This window comes from Rhinoraja longicauda, chromosome 32 (assembly GCF_053455715.1).
Source record: "Rhinoraja longicauda isolate Sanriku21f chromosome 32, sRhiLon1.1, whole genome shotgun sequence".
Classification (NCBI taxonomy): Eukaryota; Metazoa; Chordata; class Chondrichthyes; order Rajiformes; family Arhynchobatidae; genus Rhinoraja; species Rhinoraja longicauda.
In genome coordinates, this window is record NC_135984.1 from 1,743,211 (window position 1) to 1,763,167 (window position 19,957).

General features: G+C 45.5%; 1 protein-coding gene across 1 annotated transcript in view; it reads right to left on the reverse strand.

Moving 5' to 3' along the window:
- The window catches only part of LOC144608720 (Na(+)/H(+) exchange regulatory cofactor NHE-RF3-like), a 37,671-nt gene extending 19,295 nt beyond the window's left edge, over window positions 1-18,376 (reverse strand). Inside the window, exons 1-6 of the mRNA XM_078426751.1 lie at window positions 17,974-18,376; window positions 16,411-16,569; window positions 12,323-12,350; window positions 8,686-8,750; window positions 6,347-6,558; window positions 3,151-3,343 (exon numbers count right to left, since the gene is read on the reverse strand). Of these exons, the coding sequence (XP_078282877.1) occupies window positions 3,151-3,343; window positions 6,347-6,558; window positions 8,686-8,750; window positions 12,323-12,350; window positions 16,411-16,474 (562 nt within the window). The 5' untranslated portion in view covers window positions 16,475-16,569; window positions 17,974-18,376. The remainder of the gene's footprint in view (window positions 1-3,150; window positions 3,344-6,346; window positions 6,559-8,685; window positions 8,751-12,322; window positions 12,351-16,410; window positions 16,570-17,973) is intronic.
- Window positions 18,377-19,957: the final 1,581 nt, after the last annotated feature.

The following is a 19,957-nucleotide window of genomic DNA, read 5'->3' on the forward strand; positions in this document are numbered from 1 at the left end:
TTCCTCCCGCACTCCAAAGACGAACAGGTTTGTAGGTTAATTGGCTTGGTGTATGTGTAAATTGTCCCTAGTTGGTGTAGGATAGTGTTAGTGTGCGGGCATCGCTGGTCGGCGCGGAATCAGTGCGCCAAACGGCCTGTTTCCGCACTGTATCTCTAAACTAAACTAAACTAAACCTTGGACTTGTGTACGTTATATTTGGTTTAATTTTCTTTCCCATTGAAGTCAATAAAAGGGAAATGTGGATGGAGGGTTCAGTGTGATGTGGCATTCTCGGGGCCTGGCTGGGGCCTCGCGGGGCTGAGTCCGGGTCGGGGCCTCGCCTCGCGGGTCAGAGTCCGGGTCGGCGGAGCGGCCAACGGAGCCCGTGGCTGGGGCCCGGGTCGGCACCACGGAGGCATGAAGTGGGGCGATGGCAGCGGTGAGGCCTCGGCGGCAGCAAAACAGCTGCAGCGGTGAAGCCTCGTGGTGGCGGCGATGCCTCGTGGGGTTGACGGTCGATGAGGGCGTGGAGGAGCACCGTGAGGGGGGAAGGGAAGAACAACGGAGGACCCGGCGTGGGGGGACCACCGTGAGGGAGATGGGGCAAGATCAATGGACAATTGTGAAGGGTGGGAGAACAATGGGGACCAGGCGAGGGGGAACCGCTGTGGGGAGGGGGTGGAACAAAAGGAGGAGCCGGCGGGTTTGTAACTTTGTCAGCACCGTAGGCAGCTGCTATTTACATATATTGGGTTTACAACCAAAAAATTTAATTGTGCTTAGTATTCGATAAAGTATTCCATTCCTTCCAAGATAACCTATCTTTTCTCTTGTAAGGGAGGTTGATTATCGTATTGTTATTGTTGCCCAACAACAGGGAGAGTTCCAGAGCATTCCTTCATCCAATGCTAGCCAGAAGACTGGGGAATAACAATCCTGACACTGGAACAATTTCAATGGTTACATTGCATTAAATAGATTCACTGATCTGTGCTGAATTAACTGCCATGACTATTTCATGCACTACACACATACAAAAGGGAAGAGCGTGGGCAGTAAATCCATCTGGGTGGAACCCTCATAAAATTGCATGCGTGTGAACTCTGGACTGTCCTTGCAGAGGCTTAGCAACAGTAATTAATCCCTTGATCAAACGAGAGGTATTGAATTATCTCAAACAGATTGTCAGATAGGGGGCCCATTAGCACCTGCTGCCAGCAAACGTCAGCACCTGGGGGTGGTAGGGACATCCAACACAACAAAATGTGCTTGCACGTTACTTTTTTTGCACAAGATTATCGAGTCACAGAGTCGTACAATTTGGAAACAAGCTCTTCAACCCAAATTGCCCATGCCGACTAACAAGCCCCATTAACACTAGTCCCACCTTCCCTCATCTGGCCCATGTCCCGCTAAACCTATCCTATGCATGTATCTGTCTAAATTTTTCTTAAACATTGCAATAGTATATTTCCAACGCATTTCGTTTAATAAAAGAGAGGAGAAATCGAACTGGGTCTCAGGATATGCAAGTGTATCAGCTGCCAGTTGTATTCACTTCAACACATTTGGCTGTCATGAATTCACTGTGACTCACTGTGATGGATGTTTCTTTTTTTTGTGTTGGTTGGGGTTGTGTAATTTGCTTATTTTACTGCTTTTATTGTTGGACTGTGGGTGACTAAATTTCGTCAAAAAAAACTTGACAAATAAAGATATCCTGAAATCCTGAATCCTGAAATCCTGAATAAGGAAGACAGCCATTGTTTGCATTGGACTCAGCAGCCAATCTGCATAATCAACCAGAGATGCAGCTGTTAAAGACCAGAACATTGTGCATTTATCTCCATTGGAGAGAGACAGAAAGTTAGGCTGATATTTAACTGCAGTACTGTGGGAGCAATGTATCTGGAAAGGGGCTGTTCTTTTCAGGTGTAGCGCTAAATTGAGAGATTGACTTTTTTTCTCTCGGAGGGACAGGGCAGTTCTTCCAGGTCTTCAGTCATGGCCAACATTAAACCCAGTCTTTAGGTCATTGCTGTCTGTGGGAGTTTGTTTCGACTAAATTGCAACATACAGGCAACGTATCACGAGTATTTAATCGGGTACAAAGCACTGTGGTGCAGCCTTATTTAAAAAACCGCCTGAGGCAACTGAAGGAGATAATCGGACAAATGGCCAGAAGGTTAAAGATAGAGAAACAACAAACCACTGGAGGAACTCAGTGGGTCAGACAGGCATCTATGGAAGAAATTGGACAGATGACCTTTCAGGTTGGGACCTTTCTTCAGATAGAGTATCAGCTTCAAGGAGGAGGAGGGATGTGTTAAGAAAGAAATATGATATCTTAAGACTTGATGTGACAACTGCCAATGGTGTGGAGATAACAATCAGGGATATGCAAGAGGGCAGGACTGCAGATGTCACTGGCAGTTGTAAGAGTGTAGATTGCAACAACTGGGAGATATGAAGACACAATGGAACTTGAAAACAAGGACTCAAATTTTACTGGACTGGGAGCCAAGGTAAATCAATGATTGTAGGGATGATGGACAATTGGTGAGGCAGCACATTGGCAGCAGAACTGTTGAAGTGCCTCTTTATGGAAGGTGACACATAGGAGATCATTGTGGCTAAAAATAAAAGAAAATCCATGGAAGATGGTTTCAGGAACACCTGAACCAAGCTGGAGCAGAGATAACTGATTAGCTTAGATACAGTATGGAAATAGCCCCTTCGGCCCACTGAATCCATGCTGATCATCGATCACCCGTTCACACTTGTTCTATGTTATCCCACTTTCTCATCCATTCCCTATGCATTGGGGGCAACTTTGCAGAGGCCAATTAACCTGCAAACCCGCATGTCTATGGGACGTGGGAGGAAACGCGGGTACCCAGTGGAAACCCTTGCTGACACAGGGAGAACATGCAAACTCCACACAGACACCACAGGAGTGTCAGGATGGAACCTAGATTTCTGGCGCTGTGAGGCAGCAGCTCTACCTGCTGCGGCACTGTGGCACTCCTTACAGAGGAGGTCGTGGGAGGAGAAGAGAGGAGTCAGAAAGATGACAATATTTCGGGAGCTGCGGAGCTGATGTGAGATGCCTCGTAGTGAAAAGCTCAGGGGAAGAAGGGCAAGGAAAGATAAATGGGTGATAAATACCTTCAGGAGAGCACAAGTGAATGTCAAGCCCATTTTCTACATAGCAGAGTCGTGGTTTACCATGCGCGGTCCCGTGTTCAGACTGCACCAAATCTGCAAGATTCAGATTCCTCGTTTTTGCATCTTCATAGGAGACTTCATCGACAACTAGAAGAGCGATTTTGTCACCACTCCGCCTTATCTTCTCCACAACCTACCAGGAAGTAGATTAGAAACAAGTCAAGTCAAGTCAAGTCAAATTTATTTGTCACATACACATACACGATGTGCAGTGAAATGAAAGTGGCAATGCCTGCGGGTTGTGCACAAAAAAGAATTACAGTTACAGCATATAAATAAAGTTAATAAGTTACTATTAGTGTCGACAAAAATTTAGTCTCTGGGGTTATAAAAGTTGACAGTCCTGATGGCCTGTGGGAAGAAGCTCCGTCTCATCCTCTCCGTTTTCGCAGCGTGACAGCGGAGGCGTTTGCCTGAACAAATTAGGAATAACATCTGCCTTTCATTAATTATCGTAACAAGGATTTTACTGTGAGGTTTTAAGAGACAAAAATCTTACAACTCTAGAAAGAGGGAATATAATTGAGTCAGGTGAATATATAGGTGCAATGTAGCTGGGCAGTTTATCTCGAGAACAATATACACAGTGCCTCACTCCTCTCTAGCTGTGTAATTGTATAGAGTCTCAGGGCTAGATTACCATTTGGGTCATGAGGAAAATACAGTGAAACCTCCGGGGGAAAATGAAAGGCTTAGTGAATGGGTGAGGACATTCAGATAGAACATATCTTGGAAATACATTGTCATCCATTTTAATAGAAGAAATAGAAAGATCGAATATTTAAATGGTGACTAAGGCGTTGGTGTTCAGAGGAACTGGATGGCATTTTACACTTGAAGTTAACACCAGATACAGCAAGCAGTTACAAAGACCATAAGACATAGGAGCAGGATTAGGCTATTCGGACCATCGAGTCTGGTCTGCCATTCGAGTATGGCTGAGAAATGGTATATTGGCCTCTGTTGCAGGATTTGAGTACAATAGTAGAGATGTTTTGCTCTGATTATATAAAGCCCTGATTATTATCTCCATGGTATCAGGTTAGGTAAGGGGGAAGTGCAGCGAGACCTAGGTGTCCTTGTACACCAGTCACTGAAAGTTGGCATGCAGGTACAGCAGGCAGTGAAGAAAGCTAACGGCATGTTGGCCTTCATAACGAGAGGATTTCAGTATAGGAGTAAAGAGGTTCATCTGCAGTTGTATAGGGCCCTGGTAAGACCACATCTGGAGTATTGTGTACAGTTCTGGTGTCCTAATTTGAGGAAGGACATCCTTGTAATTGAGGCAGTGCAGCGTAGGTTCACGAGATTGATCCCTGGGATGGCGGGACTGTCATCTGAGGAAAGATTGAAAAGACTAGGCTTGTATTCACTGGAGTTTAGAAGGATGAGAGGGGATCTTATAAAGACATATAAAATTATAAAAGGACTGGACAAGCTAAATGCAGGAAAAATGTTCCCAATGTTGGGGGAGTCCAGAACCAGGGGCCACAGTCTTAGAATAAAGGCGAGCCCATTTAAAACTGAGGTGAGAAGGAACTTTTTCACCCAGAGAGTTGTGAATTTGTGGAATTCTCTGCCACAGAGGGCAGTGGAGGCCAAATCACTGGATGGATTTAAGAGAGAGTTAGATAGAGCTATAGGGGCTAGTGGAATCAAGGGATATGGGGAGAAGGCAGGCACGGGTTATTGATTGTGGATGATCAGCCATGATCACAATGAATGGCGGTGCTGGCTCGAAGGGCTGAATGGCCTCCTCCTGTACCTATTTTCTATGTTTCTATCTATGCCATGTACAGGTTTAGGCTCCCTACCAAAGGAAAGATCTACTTGCAATAGAAGGAATGCATCAAAGATTGATTTGGGGATTGGCAACTTTGTTGTATGAAGAGAGATTCAAGAGATTGGGACTAAATTCTCCTAACTTAGAGGAATGAGAGATGATCATGTTGCAAGACCAAACCCCTGAAGGTTTCAAGGCAAATACAGAGTTGTTGTTCCCCCTGGCTGGGTTGACTTGGAGCAGGAGACACAGTCTCAAAATAAGCACAAAAATGTAGGGAAACGTTTCACCCACAGCTACTGAATCTTTGGAATTTTCTATACAGGACAGCTGTGAGCTTCAGTTATTGACTGTATTCAAAAGAAAAATCCATAGGCTTTGGTCTTTAAAGGAATCAAGGGTTATGGGGTAAGTGCAAAAAAGTGGGACTGAGATCAAAAGATCAGCCATTAACTTATTGAATGGTGGAGCAGGCTCCAGAGGAGTATGGCCCATTCATACTTGTATTTCTTATGCACAATCAATTGAGGTAATCCTTTCAATGGCATCTTTGCAAGTCTTATGTGAAAACACCAGAGCAAAATGAAAATCCCACCAAAAAGCAACCAGGAAGAAAATGTATGAGTTACACAACATGCAGAAAAGTGCAAAAAGGTTGTCCACCTGCACTAAGCCAATTTTTTAACTACCAAGGATCAGTTTGTAGTTATGTGAACAAATATCTAGGCCTAAGATAGACACAAAAAGCTGGAGTAATTCAGCGGGACAGGCAGCATCTCTGGGGAGAAGGAATGGGTGACGTTTCGGGTCAAGACCCTTCTTCAGACCCGAAATGCCACCCATTTCTTCTCTCTAGAGATGCTGCCTGTCCCGCTGAGTTACTCCAGCTTTTTATATCTATCTTCGGTTTAAACCTGCATCTGCAGTTCCTTCTTACAAATTTCTAGGCCTCTCCATTTCCCTGTGGAAAAGCAATGATGGGGATGGGGGTAGGGGGGGGGGGGGGGGGGGAGGGGGGGGAAGCTGTGTAGTCACAGACATGGATGCAACGTGTGACCAATGTTGGGTGCATTGGAGTGAGGGGTGGGGGGGTTATTTGAACACATCCAGTTAATACGTTTTCAACTTCTTGGAGTGGGGCTTGAACCCTAACCTTTTCTTCATGTGCCTTATCTAGAAAAGTATTTTAAGAGATGACAATCTTTAAAGATAAGTCTACAGAGTTCCTGGACCAAAAGACATGGTTATCAGAAGACTAGATAAAAATATTCATTGTCTGGGTTTGCTCTTGCAGAGTGATCATCTCAGTTAGGTTATCTAAGCGATGGTGTCACGAGGGTGAAACAGCCTTACCTTGGAATGTCCCAAGTTATCTACGTAGTCCCCATTGATCTCCAGCACCCTGTCACCATCGCAGAGCCCAGCCACCTGAGCGTAGCTTGCAGGCTCCACCTGTCGGATGAGGTGACCTTGCCTCCCCTTCTCGGCCCGCAGGTAGAAGCCAAACACCTGATGGTTCTTCTTAGACAGAACACAGACTCTGGGCTTGATCAAGACTGACAATTCTGGATAGATAACACAACATTAAAAAAGGATATGTTCATTCCAAATATTGAAGAAGCTACTTCAGACTTGTTTTTTGAACAGAACTGATAATGAAATCAAACCAAGACAATGGAGGCTGGAAATATGAAATGGGAACAGACATTGTATTGGCAAAACTCAGGAGAAAATAGACAGCTTATTGTTTTGGGTCAGAATCAAATTTGGTAACAGAGCAATATGGGTTGTAATCCAGAGGCATAGACTATTAATTAAGGTGAAGTGAGTTCAAATGTTGCCATATTCAAGCATTCAAATTGAAAGCAAAAGTTAGATCTAACAAAAATTAAAATCTGGATCTAATGAAACATCAACAAGAGTGAAATAAAAATAATGGCATTGCTGTAGAAACCAAACTTGTCACTTGTTCATTGTAAGACACTTGCTGTCCTTCACCCAGTCTAGGGCCACACGTAATTCCAGTTTCACACTGACATTATTGATCCTTAAATATTTTCCAAACAATACTGATAGTGAAGAAAGAAATCTAATCATTTTCACAATGCAATGAGCGATAACGTTAAAATCCTTAGAAATGTCAACATCCACAAATTAATTAAAAATGTTTAATATTTTTAAAAAAGGTCAGTAGAATGGCTAAAGCAGAGGAGGTTGGTGAAAGACAGAGACCAACTTTGTCACTCTCGACTAACAACCCGCTAATAAACTAAAATACGTTTCAGTGATACTTGTTTGAGGAATAAATATTTGCTGGGGAGAATCCCGGCTTTGATTTTTCTTACAACTGTTTGAGGAGGCTCAAAGTGTTATCTAAGAGGCAGCATTGCAAAGACGCAGAGAACCTCCGCATTGTCAACAGGAACAGAAGGACCTTTAGCCCACATTGTCTTAGTGTTGTGGAAGACGAGCTGAACCTTAGTCAGCGAAGACTATCACTCACCGAGCTACGATTGACACTTGGAAAGTCAAATCCAATTGATTTTTATTAATGTTTTGGAGATGACATTCTGTGGCTCTCTACATTTTTCCATTAAATACTAGACATTAATTTTCTTTACGATATTCCCAGTTTATCTAGGAATTATTTCACAGCCACATTTTATTACAGACAAAGGGACACAAAGTGCTTGAATAACTCAGCGGGTCAGGCAGCATCATTGGAGAACATGGATAGGTGACGTTTTGGGTTGAGACCAGTCTTCAGACTGATTGTTGGCAAGGGAGGGGAGGGGGAAGAATAAGCTGGAAGAGGGGAGAGGTAGGTAATAGGTGGACACAGATGAGGGGGGGTTGATAGGCAGATAGGTGAAACAAAGGTCAGAGATAGAAGTACTAGGTGCGAGACGAGATTGAAGAGTTATGAATTGTGAAGCCAGAGGGAGAAATGTAGGAGGGGAGGGGGTGGGGTAAGCCGAGAAATAGGTGGGAGTCCAGGTGTGGCACAGGGGATGAGAGGAGATTGGGGGGGGGGGGGGGGGGGAGAGAAAGGAAAGGATGGGTGTGGGGAGAAAAGGAGTGGGGGGGGGGGGGGTTAGGGATAGTTAGCGATTTCCTAAAATTGGAGAATTCAATGTTAATACTGTTGGGCTGTAAGCTACCCAAGAGGAATACGAGGCGCTGTTCCTCCATTTTGTATGTGACCTCATTCTGGTAGTGGAGGAGGCCAGGACAGAAAGGTCAGCATGGGAATGGGAAGGGGAGATAAAATGGTTAGCAGCAGGAGATGCAGTGGGCCTTGGCAGATGGCTCATTTGATCCATGCTAGTGTATTCTGTATTAGTTTCCTCCATCTTTTCACATTTAATTCATTTATTCTTGACATTAATCATCATGGATGGTATACAATACATTTACGATTCATCGTGGAAACATCAACTTTGACCTGGACCTTACAGAACAGAAATTCTTTGTTTGTTTTTATATTGAATAACATGATTCTGCTTCAGTGACAGAATTGGTCTTGTCAACTAGACAATGCTTCATTATTTTGACGAGAACTCATTGCCATCTTTTGCTTTGGCTTTGGGGAATATTAATGGGGAAGGTTGATTGGCTTTGGGGAAGGCACTTATCTACTGTACACATCATATCATAAAACTGTTTTCAATCAAATGCGTTGTTTACTTTACCAATGTCATCATTTAGGACCAAGGCGGGATTATCAATCCCTTCTTTAGGATTGAAGGTAAATTTTCTGTTAAAAAAAGCACACGATAAAATTATGATCAGTTTTATTCTTTTGTCATACAATCCTACACATCAGAAGGAGACCATTCTAACCAGTGATCACCCCATACACTAGCACCATCCTACACACTAGGGACAATTTACAATTTACAGAAGCCAATGAACCTCCAAACTTGTATTTATTCACAAAATGCTGGAGTAACTCAGCAGGTCAGGCAGCATCTCAGGAGACAAAACCTACAAACCTGCGCTTCTTTGGAGTGTGGGAGAAAACCGTAACTAACACCCAGAACACCCACCAGGTCACATGGAGAATGTACAAACTCCATACAGACAGCACCGATAGACAGGATCAAACCCGGGTCTCTGATGCTGTAGGGCAGCAACTCTATTGTTGTGCCTCTCCTTTTGGTTCTGCAATTCTTGCATTTTGCCAATACTTAATCATTTCCCTTTTCCAAGTTCCAGTTGAATCCACTTTCACCATCCGTTTGGGCAGCATACTCCAGCTCAAATCAACTCACGATGAAACACAAACATCTCTTCCCCTCTGCCACACTTTTTACCCAATTACCTGAAATTATATTCTCAGATTACTGTCTCTCCTGTTAGAAGTAACAAGTTTCATATTTATCTTTCCAACTTTTTTTTGAATTTCCATTCCACATGACAAATAAGTAAATCACAAGGACATAAGCATCTCTATCCAAGTGGATTCCAGGGACCAACATCTCGGCCTAATTAGAGTGAATGTGGAGAGGATGTGTTTGCAGAATGGCACTAAAAACAGTTGAGGTCATTAAGATCTGGTTGAAAGCTTGCTGAGAATGCTAACATATGATTAGCATTTCACGGCACTGGTCCTGTACTCGCTGGAGTTTAGAACAATGAAGGGGGACCTCATTGAAATGTACCGGATAGTGAAAGACTTGGATAGAGTGGATGTGGATAAGATGTTTCCACTAGTGGTAGAGTCTAGGACCAAAGGTCATAGCCTCAGAATTGAAGGACGTTCCTTTACGAAGGAGATGAGGAGGAATTTCTTTAGTCAGAGGCTGGTGAACCTGTGCAATTCATTGCCACAGAAGGCTGTGGAGGCCGTCAATGGATATTTTTAAGGTGGAGATTGACAGATGCTTGATTACTAAGGGTGTCAGGGGTTATGGGGCGAAGGCAGGAGAATGGGGTTGAAGGAGAAGGAGAGGGAAAGCTAGATCAGCCATGAATCAACGGCGGAGTAGACTTGATGGGCTGAATGGCCTAATTCTGCTCCTAAAAACCTATGAACATGAACATCAGCCAGTCATTTGGGAGATTACTATAAACTCTGAGACATATTTCTGGATTATTATTTGCTTTGGTATTGTTAGCTAAGAACTGTTTCAAGGTCCTGAGCAGTAGAATGAGATGTATAAACCAACGCAACTCCCCATGCTGGAAAGCTGAAATGTTTACAGAGAGTGTTTGGAATATTGAGTGGCAAGGCAGCATCTGTAGGGAGAGAAGCTGAGTCAATGTTTCTGGCTAATGACCTTTCTTCAGAACTGGAAAAGTTAGAAACAAGCACGTTTAAAGTTGCAGAGGGGATTGATGAGACCAGAAGGCAGAGGAGCTGCATTGGGTCATTCAGTCTATTGAGTCTACTCCACCATTCGATCACGGCTGATCTAATTTTCTCTCTCAACCCCATTCTTCTGCCTTCTTCCTGTAACCTTTGGCACCCTTACCAATCATGAAAATATGTTGGAGGGCAAGGCCGTGTAGATAATGTGAATGACTTCAGTCTCGGCAGTTTAGAGGGAAAAGAAAGGGAGGGAGACATTGTAAACGTGACAAGCAGAATGAAGCAAGTGCTGTGAATCTGAAACAAAAGAGGATAGTGGTAATAGCCAGCAAATAAGACCGCGTCTGTGGAGAGAGAAAACAGAATTGAAAAACTGGAGTGGTGGAGGAACTTCTTTAATCAGAGGGGAGTTAATCTGTGGAACTCATTGCCCCAGAGGGCTGTGGAGGCCGTCAGTGGGTGTTTTTAAGGCAGCGAGTGTTAAGTGTTATGGGGAGAAGGCAGGAGAATGAGATTAGGAGGCAGAGATCAGCCATGATTGAATGGCAGAGTGGACTCGTTGGGCTGAATGGCCTAATTCTACTCCTATAACTTGTGATCTTGTGAGTCAGGTTGAAGGGGAACGAAGGACAGGTTGGAGGGAGCTGATGGGCATCAGGAGATGTGGGACTAATCAGAACTAGTTGATCAGGGAATGTGCTAACTACTCTCCCAAGATGGAAGGAGAGTATTTGGACATTGATCTGAACAACCACATAGACTCCAAGTCCCCCTACAACTTGCTGGCACTATTTGAATGAACGGATCACTCCTGGTCCTACATATCTTGAAATTAAAATCAACTTTGTTGATTTTTAACATCTGTCCCATTTCCTAGGGAAGCCTCAATATTGGGTTTAATTGCACACTTTCCATTTTCTTGTGTAATTACACAATCAATTTACGTTCAACTAAGTAAATTGCTGAGTTATTTAATTAACTCAGGTTGAGTGTGACTTCAATTATATGCAGTCTGGGTTAGTCAGCACAGATGAGGTGTATTCAAGGTCCACACAATTATATGCAGTCTGGGTTAGTCAGCACAGACGAGGTGTATTCAAGCTCCACGTGTTGGCACGCAAGGCTGTGGCGGTTTCTTATAAGACGAAGACACCAAGCACAAGTTGATGCACAACACCATTGCACAACATTTCCAACCCCGTCTCCAAACCTCTCAATTCTCTTCTTTTTCAAAAATGCTTTTCATCAAAGTATAAAACAAGTGAATATCTAATTTCTCCTCAGCATGATAGTTTCTGAGATATTTAACCCACTACAACTCCTTCAGTTCCAGAATAACTCCTATTCCAAAGAAGACAGAGTCATACAGCATGAAACAGCATGAAACAGACACCCAACTCATCGGTGTGAAACAGGTGCCATCCTGAGTTAGTCAGGCTTGTCTACCTTTGTCAGAGGTGCACATTTGTCAGAGGTCTATATCCCTCATAACCATACCTATCTATAAATCTATCTCAATGACTTTTAATCTTCCATAAGGTCATCCATCAGTACCCTTCACTCCAGATATCCAGTATTCCTGGACTCTCCAGAGGAATGAGCTGCAAAAGTGTTGACCGTGAAAGACATAAATCTTTGATAAAGCAGTACCACTGAAACAGCACTGTCCTTGATTCTGAACTGCAGATATTCTGCAGATAAACATGCTCTCTGGGAGTGGGCTGGCATTTGGTTCTTTTTAGAAGTTTAATTTGCCCAGTGTCGAGGAAATTAAAATAGTAGCAAGTTTCTACTTGGTAAATTCATGAAAATGTCACTTTGCAGAAAGTAACCAAGCACACTGCACTCTTCTGCGAGCTAAATGCTCTGGGCTGCGTTTCACCCACAGAGTTAGCCTCTCATTCTTCAAGCAGGTTACTGATGCAAAACTATCTAGTAATATAATGCTACCTTAAATATATATACACTCTTAAAATCCAGTGCAATATCTAGCGATCGAGGAGCGGAGTACTTACGGAGACAACGCAGCTGTGTCCTCAATACCTGCAACGAAAAGGAAAAACAACCTAAGAACTGCAAGACATTAAACATAGGAACATGAATCAGCCATTCAGCTCTGAAACCTGCTGCAACATCCCTCTTCTTAACTTTGCTGGCCCTTCCTCAAACCCAGTGATTCCTCTCCCGTGTAGTATAAGAAAATAACTGCAGATGCTGGTACAAATCGAAGGTATTTATTAACAAAAAGCTGGAGTAACTCAGCAGCATCTCAGGAGAGAAGGAATGGGCGACGTTTTGGGTCGAGACCCTTCTTCGTAAAAACCCGTGTAAAATCACAAGAAAGTCCATGTTGGCAAAGGTCCCATGTAAAGGACAATTTCTATTGGAGTAGGTTTGAGGGCCTCGATCTCCTGCTCCTACTCATACATTCTCCAGGTGCACCAATATAAACGAGCACAACCCAGGGGCATTCAATTTGTCATGAGATCCCAACTAGATCATTAATGTTGGTTTAGAGATGACAATCTGCCGTAATTATTCAGGGTTACTTGTGTCTCCAATCCCAGAACAACCCTCTGGTAGTAGCTGAGTAAACCACTGTGGTGTAAGAAGCTGAACGTTTTGCCAGCTTCATGGAATGCAGAGGGTGATAAATGCAAATCACATCGCTGAAGTGAGAAGCCCAGAATAGTCACCATAGTAGGTGGTCTTTAATGCAGAAACACCAGAAAACCAAACAAAACTGGGTAACACTTAGCTAGAAAGATTACATGCTGTTAAGTAGGATACCAAGTCATGCTGTATCAATTTACACCTACAAGTCTCACAATCAATGAGATTAACACATCAGGTTTTTTTTCTGAATTTCAGAGAGGGTCACAGGAACCGAAAAATCAACACATCATGACCACTTAAAAGAATCAAGTTTGAAAAGGAATTGGTCATCATTCATTAAGGAGAAAATTCCAAAGTGATTGATAGTTCTGTAAATAACAAAGAACCTTTTTGGAGCATGAACAGCAGAAGCTGGAGGCAGCGGTAGGCAGCGGTAGGCTCCCACCTTTCCCCACCTTTCCACTGTCCTAGCTTCCCTCTCCCCAGCCTTCCCAACTCCTCTACTTCCTAGTAAATAGAAAAAGTTGGAGTAACTCAGCGGGTCAGGCAGCATATCTGGAGAAAAGGTATAGGTGACATTTCGGGTCAAGACCCTTCTTCAGACTGAGAGTCGGGGAGAGGGAAACTAGAGATATGAAAAGGTACAAGGAACTAATGAATGAAAGGTACGAAAAGAACAAATCGAAGCCAGCACTGATTATCATGTTATTCACAAAATGCTGGAGTAACTCAGCAGGTCAGGCCGCATCTCGGGAGAGAAGGAATGGGTGACGTTTCGGGTCGAGACCCTTCTTCAGACTGATTATCATGTTCTTTGTACCTTTTCATACCTCTAGTTTCCCTCTCCGCAGACAGTCTAAAAAAGGGTCTTGACCCGAAACATCACCTATTCCTTTTCTCCACAGATGCTGCCTGATCCACTGAGTTACTCCAGCATTTTGTGTCTGTCTTCAGTATAAACCAGCATCTGCAGTTCCTTCCTACACATTTTCTCTACTTCCTAGTTCCCCTCTACCCAGCTCCCACTTCCGCAGCACCCTCCTCCTGCTTTCCCCTGGTCTAGCTCCCTTATGCCAAGCAATTTAATACCTCATTCAGTCTCCTCTCATAACCCAACATCACTTAAATTAAAGAAAGACACAAAGTGCTGGAGTAACTCAGCGGGTCAGGCAGCATCTCTGGAGTTACTGTACTCCAGCTTTTTGTGCCTATCTGAGTGCAGAATCAGCTATTAAACCAGTATCTGCAATCCCCTCTTACACATCAGTTACATTCATCTAGCCCGCTGTTCCAAATCACTTCATGGTCAAAATAGTACTTAAAAAAACATTGTTTTAATGATGTTTGACAAAGTTGATTTTGGACATTTATTCTGTGTGGTGAAAAGTTCACTTTCCAAGAAACACAGAATATTGTGTGGGGTTAAGATTCCAGAGGAATGCGAGTGTGTGTGGCAGGTCTATTGTGAGGATGAATGTATGGTGTTAGTGTTATGTTTGGAATGAGATTGTGTGTGGTTGGGGTTCATGGTGGGAGAGGGAATGTGTGAGTTTAGTTATGTTAAGTAGTAAAACATGTGGGGTCAGGGTTGTTGTGTCAGCTTGTGTTTGGACAGTTAATGCATCAAAGAGAGAGAGCTGTTGAGCATGCATGCATCTTCCTGTTTACAGAATTCCTGACATTCCCATAGCCTTGGCAATTGCTGTTCTGTTGACAGTTTGGCTGAAATTCACCTGCAAGTTTGCATTTACATGAATTGTGCTTCTGACCTGCAACAAGGTACAAAAGGTCCTCTGTGCTCATTAAACCGTAAGCCAGATATTCATGCTCTTTTTTTGAACTGGCACCTACCGTACCTGTATCAATAAGGGTGATGTGTTGCAAGTCACATTAACATGTGCACATGTACAAGTGTGTGTGCATATGAATGACTAAAACAGCCTGGAGCCACAGGAAAGGCTTTGATATCACGTGTGGGAAGGAACAGCAGATGCTGGTTTACACCAACGGTAGACACAAAATGCTGGAGTAACTTATGATAATAATTATGAAAACTAATATTATGCCTGATTCTCATCAGCCCAATTAAACAAACTACTCATCTCCGATCACGAGGTTATGCGGGAGATGCTGAAATCCAACCTGATGTGACGTATATGTGAGCAAATCTTAAATGCCCAATGAAATGGTCTAACAAGCCAGCCGCTCAATTGGATCAAATTGAAAGCCACACCAAAAATGAAAAGTAAGAACAAAATCAAAGGGAGACCACCAACATCTCTTGGTGGTGCAGATTCACCACCAGGTATTGATTAAGTTCACCTCAGTCCTGGAAACCCCACCTTCTCCTCACTGAAATCAATTTCAGTACAGGTGTTAGAGGTCATCTAACTGGTCTTTAAAATTAGGAAGGGATTCAAAAGGGTGGACCTTTGAGAAGCTGAATCCTAAAACCATATGTTATGAGAATACAGGACATGAAAACAAAATCTAACAAGGAATTCATAAGGCACTTCTTTATTTAAATAGTGATTAATGGTGGGACTGTTTTTTATAAGGAGAGCTGAGGTGAATAGGATAGAGCATGAAAATAGACTTGTGGGCAAGATGATATTACTGTTCAGTGATTGTTACACGAGTCATTACATCATCCTAGTACATACCCAGGAGGCAGAGCTCACTAGAAACCTAGAAGGAGATCTCTCATCATGTCAGGGCAATCCAGCGCTGAAATTCCTGGCCATTCAATGTGATCATGGCTGATCATTCTCTATCAGTACCCCGTTCCTGCCTTCTCCCCATACCCCCTGACTCTGCTATCCTTAAGAGCTCTATCCAGCTCTCTCTTGAATGCATTCAGAGAATTGGCCTCCACTGCCTTCTGAGGCAGAGAATTCCACCTGTAAATATCTACTCATGTAGCTCACATCCACTCCAGTGGCAGAGTATCTTGCTCTCTGCAAATGTCTCTCTTACACCGATGAACCTCACTGATTTTCACCGAATTGTCATCGAGCAGCAAGTACTGCAATGTAAGGTAATTGACCTGAAACATTAACCCTGTTCCCTGCTCCAGAGATGCTCTCTGACACGTTGAGCATTTCCAGCATTTTATCTCATTTCGGACTAGTGTTTTTGGTTTTGTTTATAACCTTTCCCACTAGAGCTTTTGGAAAGATTTCAAAACCTTAAAAAAATATCTGTCTAAATCTCTGCCTCTTTGAAAATTACAAGTGTGTCTCACCTCTCTCCACAATAATCTCACTGGTGCAACAAATCTGTTCCAGAACTTCAGCTTACCCTTTCACTGAAAACTCATCCATCCTCCAAGCCCAGCCAGCCAAGCATGCACCCCTGATTTAATTCCTTCATTAAGCTGCTAATACCTTAAGTCTGTCTCTCTCACTATCTTTCTTTCTTCTTTAAATACATTGGTTACAACCTTTGGTCACCAGTTCTAATATCTTTTTGCATTGTAAGATGTCACCTTTAGTTTGGCAGGTACTCCTGTTCAATAATTCTGGGTGTTTTACTGTGCGAGAGGGCAGCATGGTGGGGCAGCAGTTAGCACTGCTGATTCACTCCTTTGGGTTTCAGCTTCATTGCTGATCTCAGTTGCTGTCTGTGTGGAGTTTGCATGTTCTCCCTGTAACCATATCCCAAAGGCATGCAGATAGATTAATATAAGAAAATAACTGCAGATGCTGGTACAAATCGATTTATTCACAAAATGCTGGAGTAACTCAGCAGGTCAGGCATGCAGATAGATTAATTGGCTACTGTAAATTACTCTTTCAGAGTTGCCTAATGACAAAAATAATTGGAAGGATGCCGAAAGATATTCATGAGAGAGAATGATTTACAAGGTACAGAGAGATTATGACTGGGAGATTGGGACTGATGGAAGTGGCATGGACTTTAAAAAAAAAACGTTTTGGGGTCAAGGCACAGGGTCGTAGAACAACTGGCAAAGTGTCATGTTCAGTTCCCGGCCTGATCCCATCATTCTTCCATGCAGGCGCTGGGGATATGTGCGGGGCTGAGCGCTTCAGGAGGTCCAGAGAAACAGACGATACGGAGGTTGTGGTGGGGTGGGCAGCGAGAACGGGCAAAGTAGACCAAAAGGACACAGAGTGCTGGAGTAACTCAGCGGGTCAGGCAGCATCTGTGGGAACATGGATAGGTGACGTTTTGGGTCGGGACCCTTCCACGGTCTAGACCTTTGTCCCACCGTGTGGACCAGCATCTACAGTTCCTGGCCTCCACATGCAGGGAGAGGATCTACTCTGTTACTGAACGGCTGAAGGACTGAACGGCCACCTATATTCTATCTGCATGCCTGTGTTGGCCCCGGGCACAGGACGCTGGTCACTGGCGAGAGAACAAAGATTCAGTCACTGGGGAAGCGCGGGACCACGATATCTACCCACCCCTTTCAACTAATTCACAAAAAAGTACCAACAAACAGTGTAAAGCACAAACTTCTGGAGGACGTCAGTGGGCAGGCTGCTGAGGGAGAGGACGGGAGACGGGACTGGACCTTCCACAGATGCTGCCTGACCCGCTGTGTGCCTCCAGCACTTTGTACTTTGCTCGAGATTCCAACACCTGCACTTCCTGGTGTCAACAAACAATTTAAATTCGTTTCATTTTCCAGACCCATTCAACCAACCAACCATTTAACAGACACAAAATGCTGGAGTAACTCAGCGGGACAGGCAGCATCTCTGGCGAGGAGTGGGTGATGTTTCGGGTCGAGACCCTTCTTCAGACCCCCGGGCCGACCGAGGACTTGGTTGTGTATGAAGTGCACGGAGTACACTTACCCTGGCACGGCACACCATGTTACACCAGTGTGTGTGTGTGTTCACCAACGCTGGAGAACTTGGTCTCCACTGGTGTTGACCCTCGCCTGTGGACCAGACCAGCCCCCTGTGAAGCCCCCTGTACCCGCGGCCGCTCCCTCTACACAACGATTCCTGTCCCGGCATCTCCTCTGCTCAGGACTGGAGTGTTCGTCAGTCACCCCCACCCCCCGGGCCCTGCTCACCACACAATACAAACAGCGCCTCAGTCTGAAGAAGGGTCTCGACCCGAAGCGTCACCTATCCATGTTCTCCACAGATGCTGCCTGACCCGCTGAGTTACTCCAGCACTCTGTGTCTGTCATCGGTTTAAACCAGTATCTGCAGTTCCTTCCTGCACTGGAGTTTTGAACCATCGGCTACAGCTACAGCAGACAACACTAAACTGCTGGGGTTCTGGGGAGGACCGGCCTAAAGCGCCCAGCATCACATCCACGTCCACATCCACATCCACGGCCGCGGTTCACAGTAAACATTTACCAGCATTTCCATAAATGCATCAAAACACAACACAAGGCCGGTCCAATCCAACCGGCGGCGCAGAACGGAGCCGCCACTTGGCAGATGTAATAAATACCCAGATTGGAAATCTGAAACAAAAGCTACAGCAAAGCTGGAAATATTCAGCGTCCAGGCGCAAGATGCACCGGCCCACCGGCCCACCCCCTCTCTCTCCCCATCCCCGCACCGCCCTCTCTCTCCCCTGACCCCCTCTCTCTCTCTCTCTCTCTCTCCCTCCCAACCTCTCCACCCCCGGGCTCTCTCCCCGGCCCCCTCCCTCTCCATTCCCGCCCCGCCCTCTCCATCCCCTGACCCCCTCTCTCCATCTCCTGACCCTCCCTCTCTCCCTCTCTCCCTCCCTCTCTCCCTCCCTCTCTCTCCCCCCCGCGCCGCGCACGTTCCGTGTGAACAGTTTGCAAATGGAGAGGAAAGAACATTAGTGGCCGCACTGGCAATGCGCGGAGATGGACATTTGGTAATAATTAACACAGAGGGCTAGTCTGCCGTCCGCGCTGCAGTAACACGCCGACCCCACCTCTCCTCTCCCCTCCCTCCCCTCCCTCCCCTCCCTCCCCTCCCTCCCCTCCCTCCCCTCCCTCCCCTCCCTCCTCTCCCTCCTCTCCCCTCCCCACCCCTCTCCCCTCCCCACCCCACCCCCTCTCCCCTCCCCACCCCACCACCCCTCCCCGCCCCGCCGCCGGCACCAGGAGGGCAAGACGGCGCCCTGATGCGGTGGACAAGACCCCCTGCCCTCCCCTGTACGCACCGTTCTTCTCCTTCATGCCGGGAGGTGCAGGCGGAGACGCCGCCGGTTGGGGAAGGCGAGGGTGCAGCCGCGGGCTGGGACACAGGACCTGTGAGCAGATCAACACAGCGGAGTTTAACGCCCGGCTGCAGAGAGTGTTTAATGTTTAAACGGCAGCAGAAGACACCGCGCCCGTCCACACTACTGCTAAACCATGCAACACAACAGCACCGTGTGCCCGACCCTCCCCTCCCTTCCTCACTCACTCCCCGCCCTCCACACTCCCTCACTCCCTCCTGCCTTCTCTCAACGCCACCGCTCTCCGCCCGACTGCACAGAGTCAGATAGACACAAAAAGCCGGAGTAACTCAGCGGGTCGGGCAGCATCTCTGGAGAGAAGACATGGGTGACGTTGCGGGTCGAGACCCTTCTTCAGACTTCAGTGATCATTTCATCACAGGTTTTAAACTCTCCCCCTCTCCACAGATGCTGCCCGACCCGCTGAGTTACTCCAACTTTTTGTGTCCACCTGCGCTTTAAACCTGCACCTGTAGTTTCCTTCCTGCACGGAGTCAGGGTTTAATCCATCACCTCAGTAACGTGAAGGCGGCTCCCTCCTCCCTCTCTCACCTCTCTCTGCCCTCTGGTTCAGTCCAATGCCAGCTCCCTGCCGTGGCGAGATCACTCACCGACTAACCCAGGGTGCAGGTGCCTGTAGCTTGTCCCACCTGTCTCTCTGGAGGTGTGGAGCAGAAGCCAAGGCTGACCCTCCCACAGCTCCATGGTGGGCGGTGCTGCCGCCATTTCAGATCCCATCCACTCATCAGTCTGAAGGGTCTTGTGCCGAAAAGTCACCATTCCTTCTCTCCAGAGATGCTGCCTGACCCGCTGAGTTACTCCAGCATCTTGTGTCCGCCCTCATC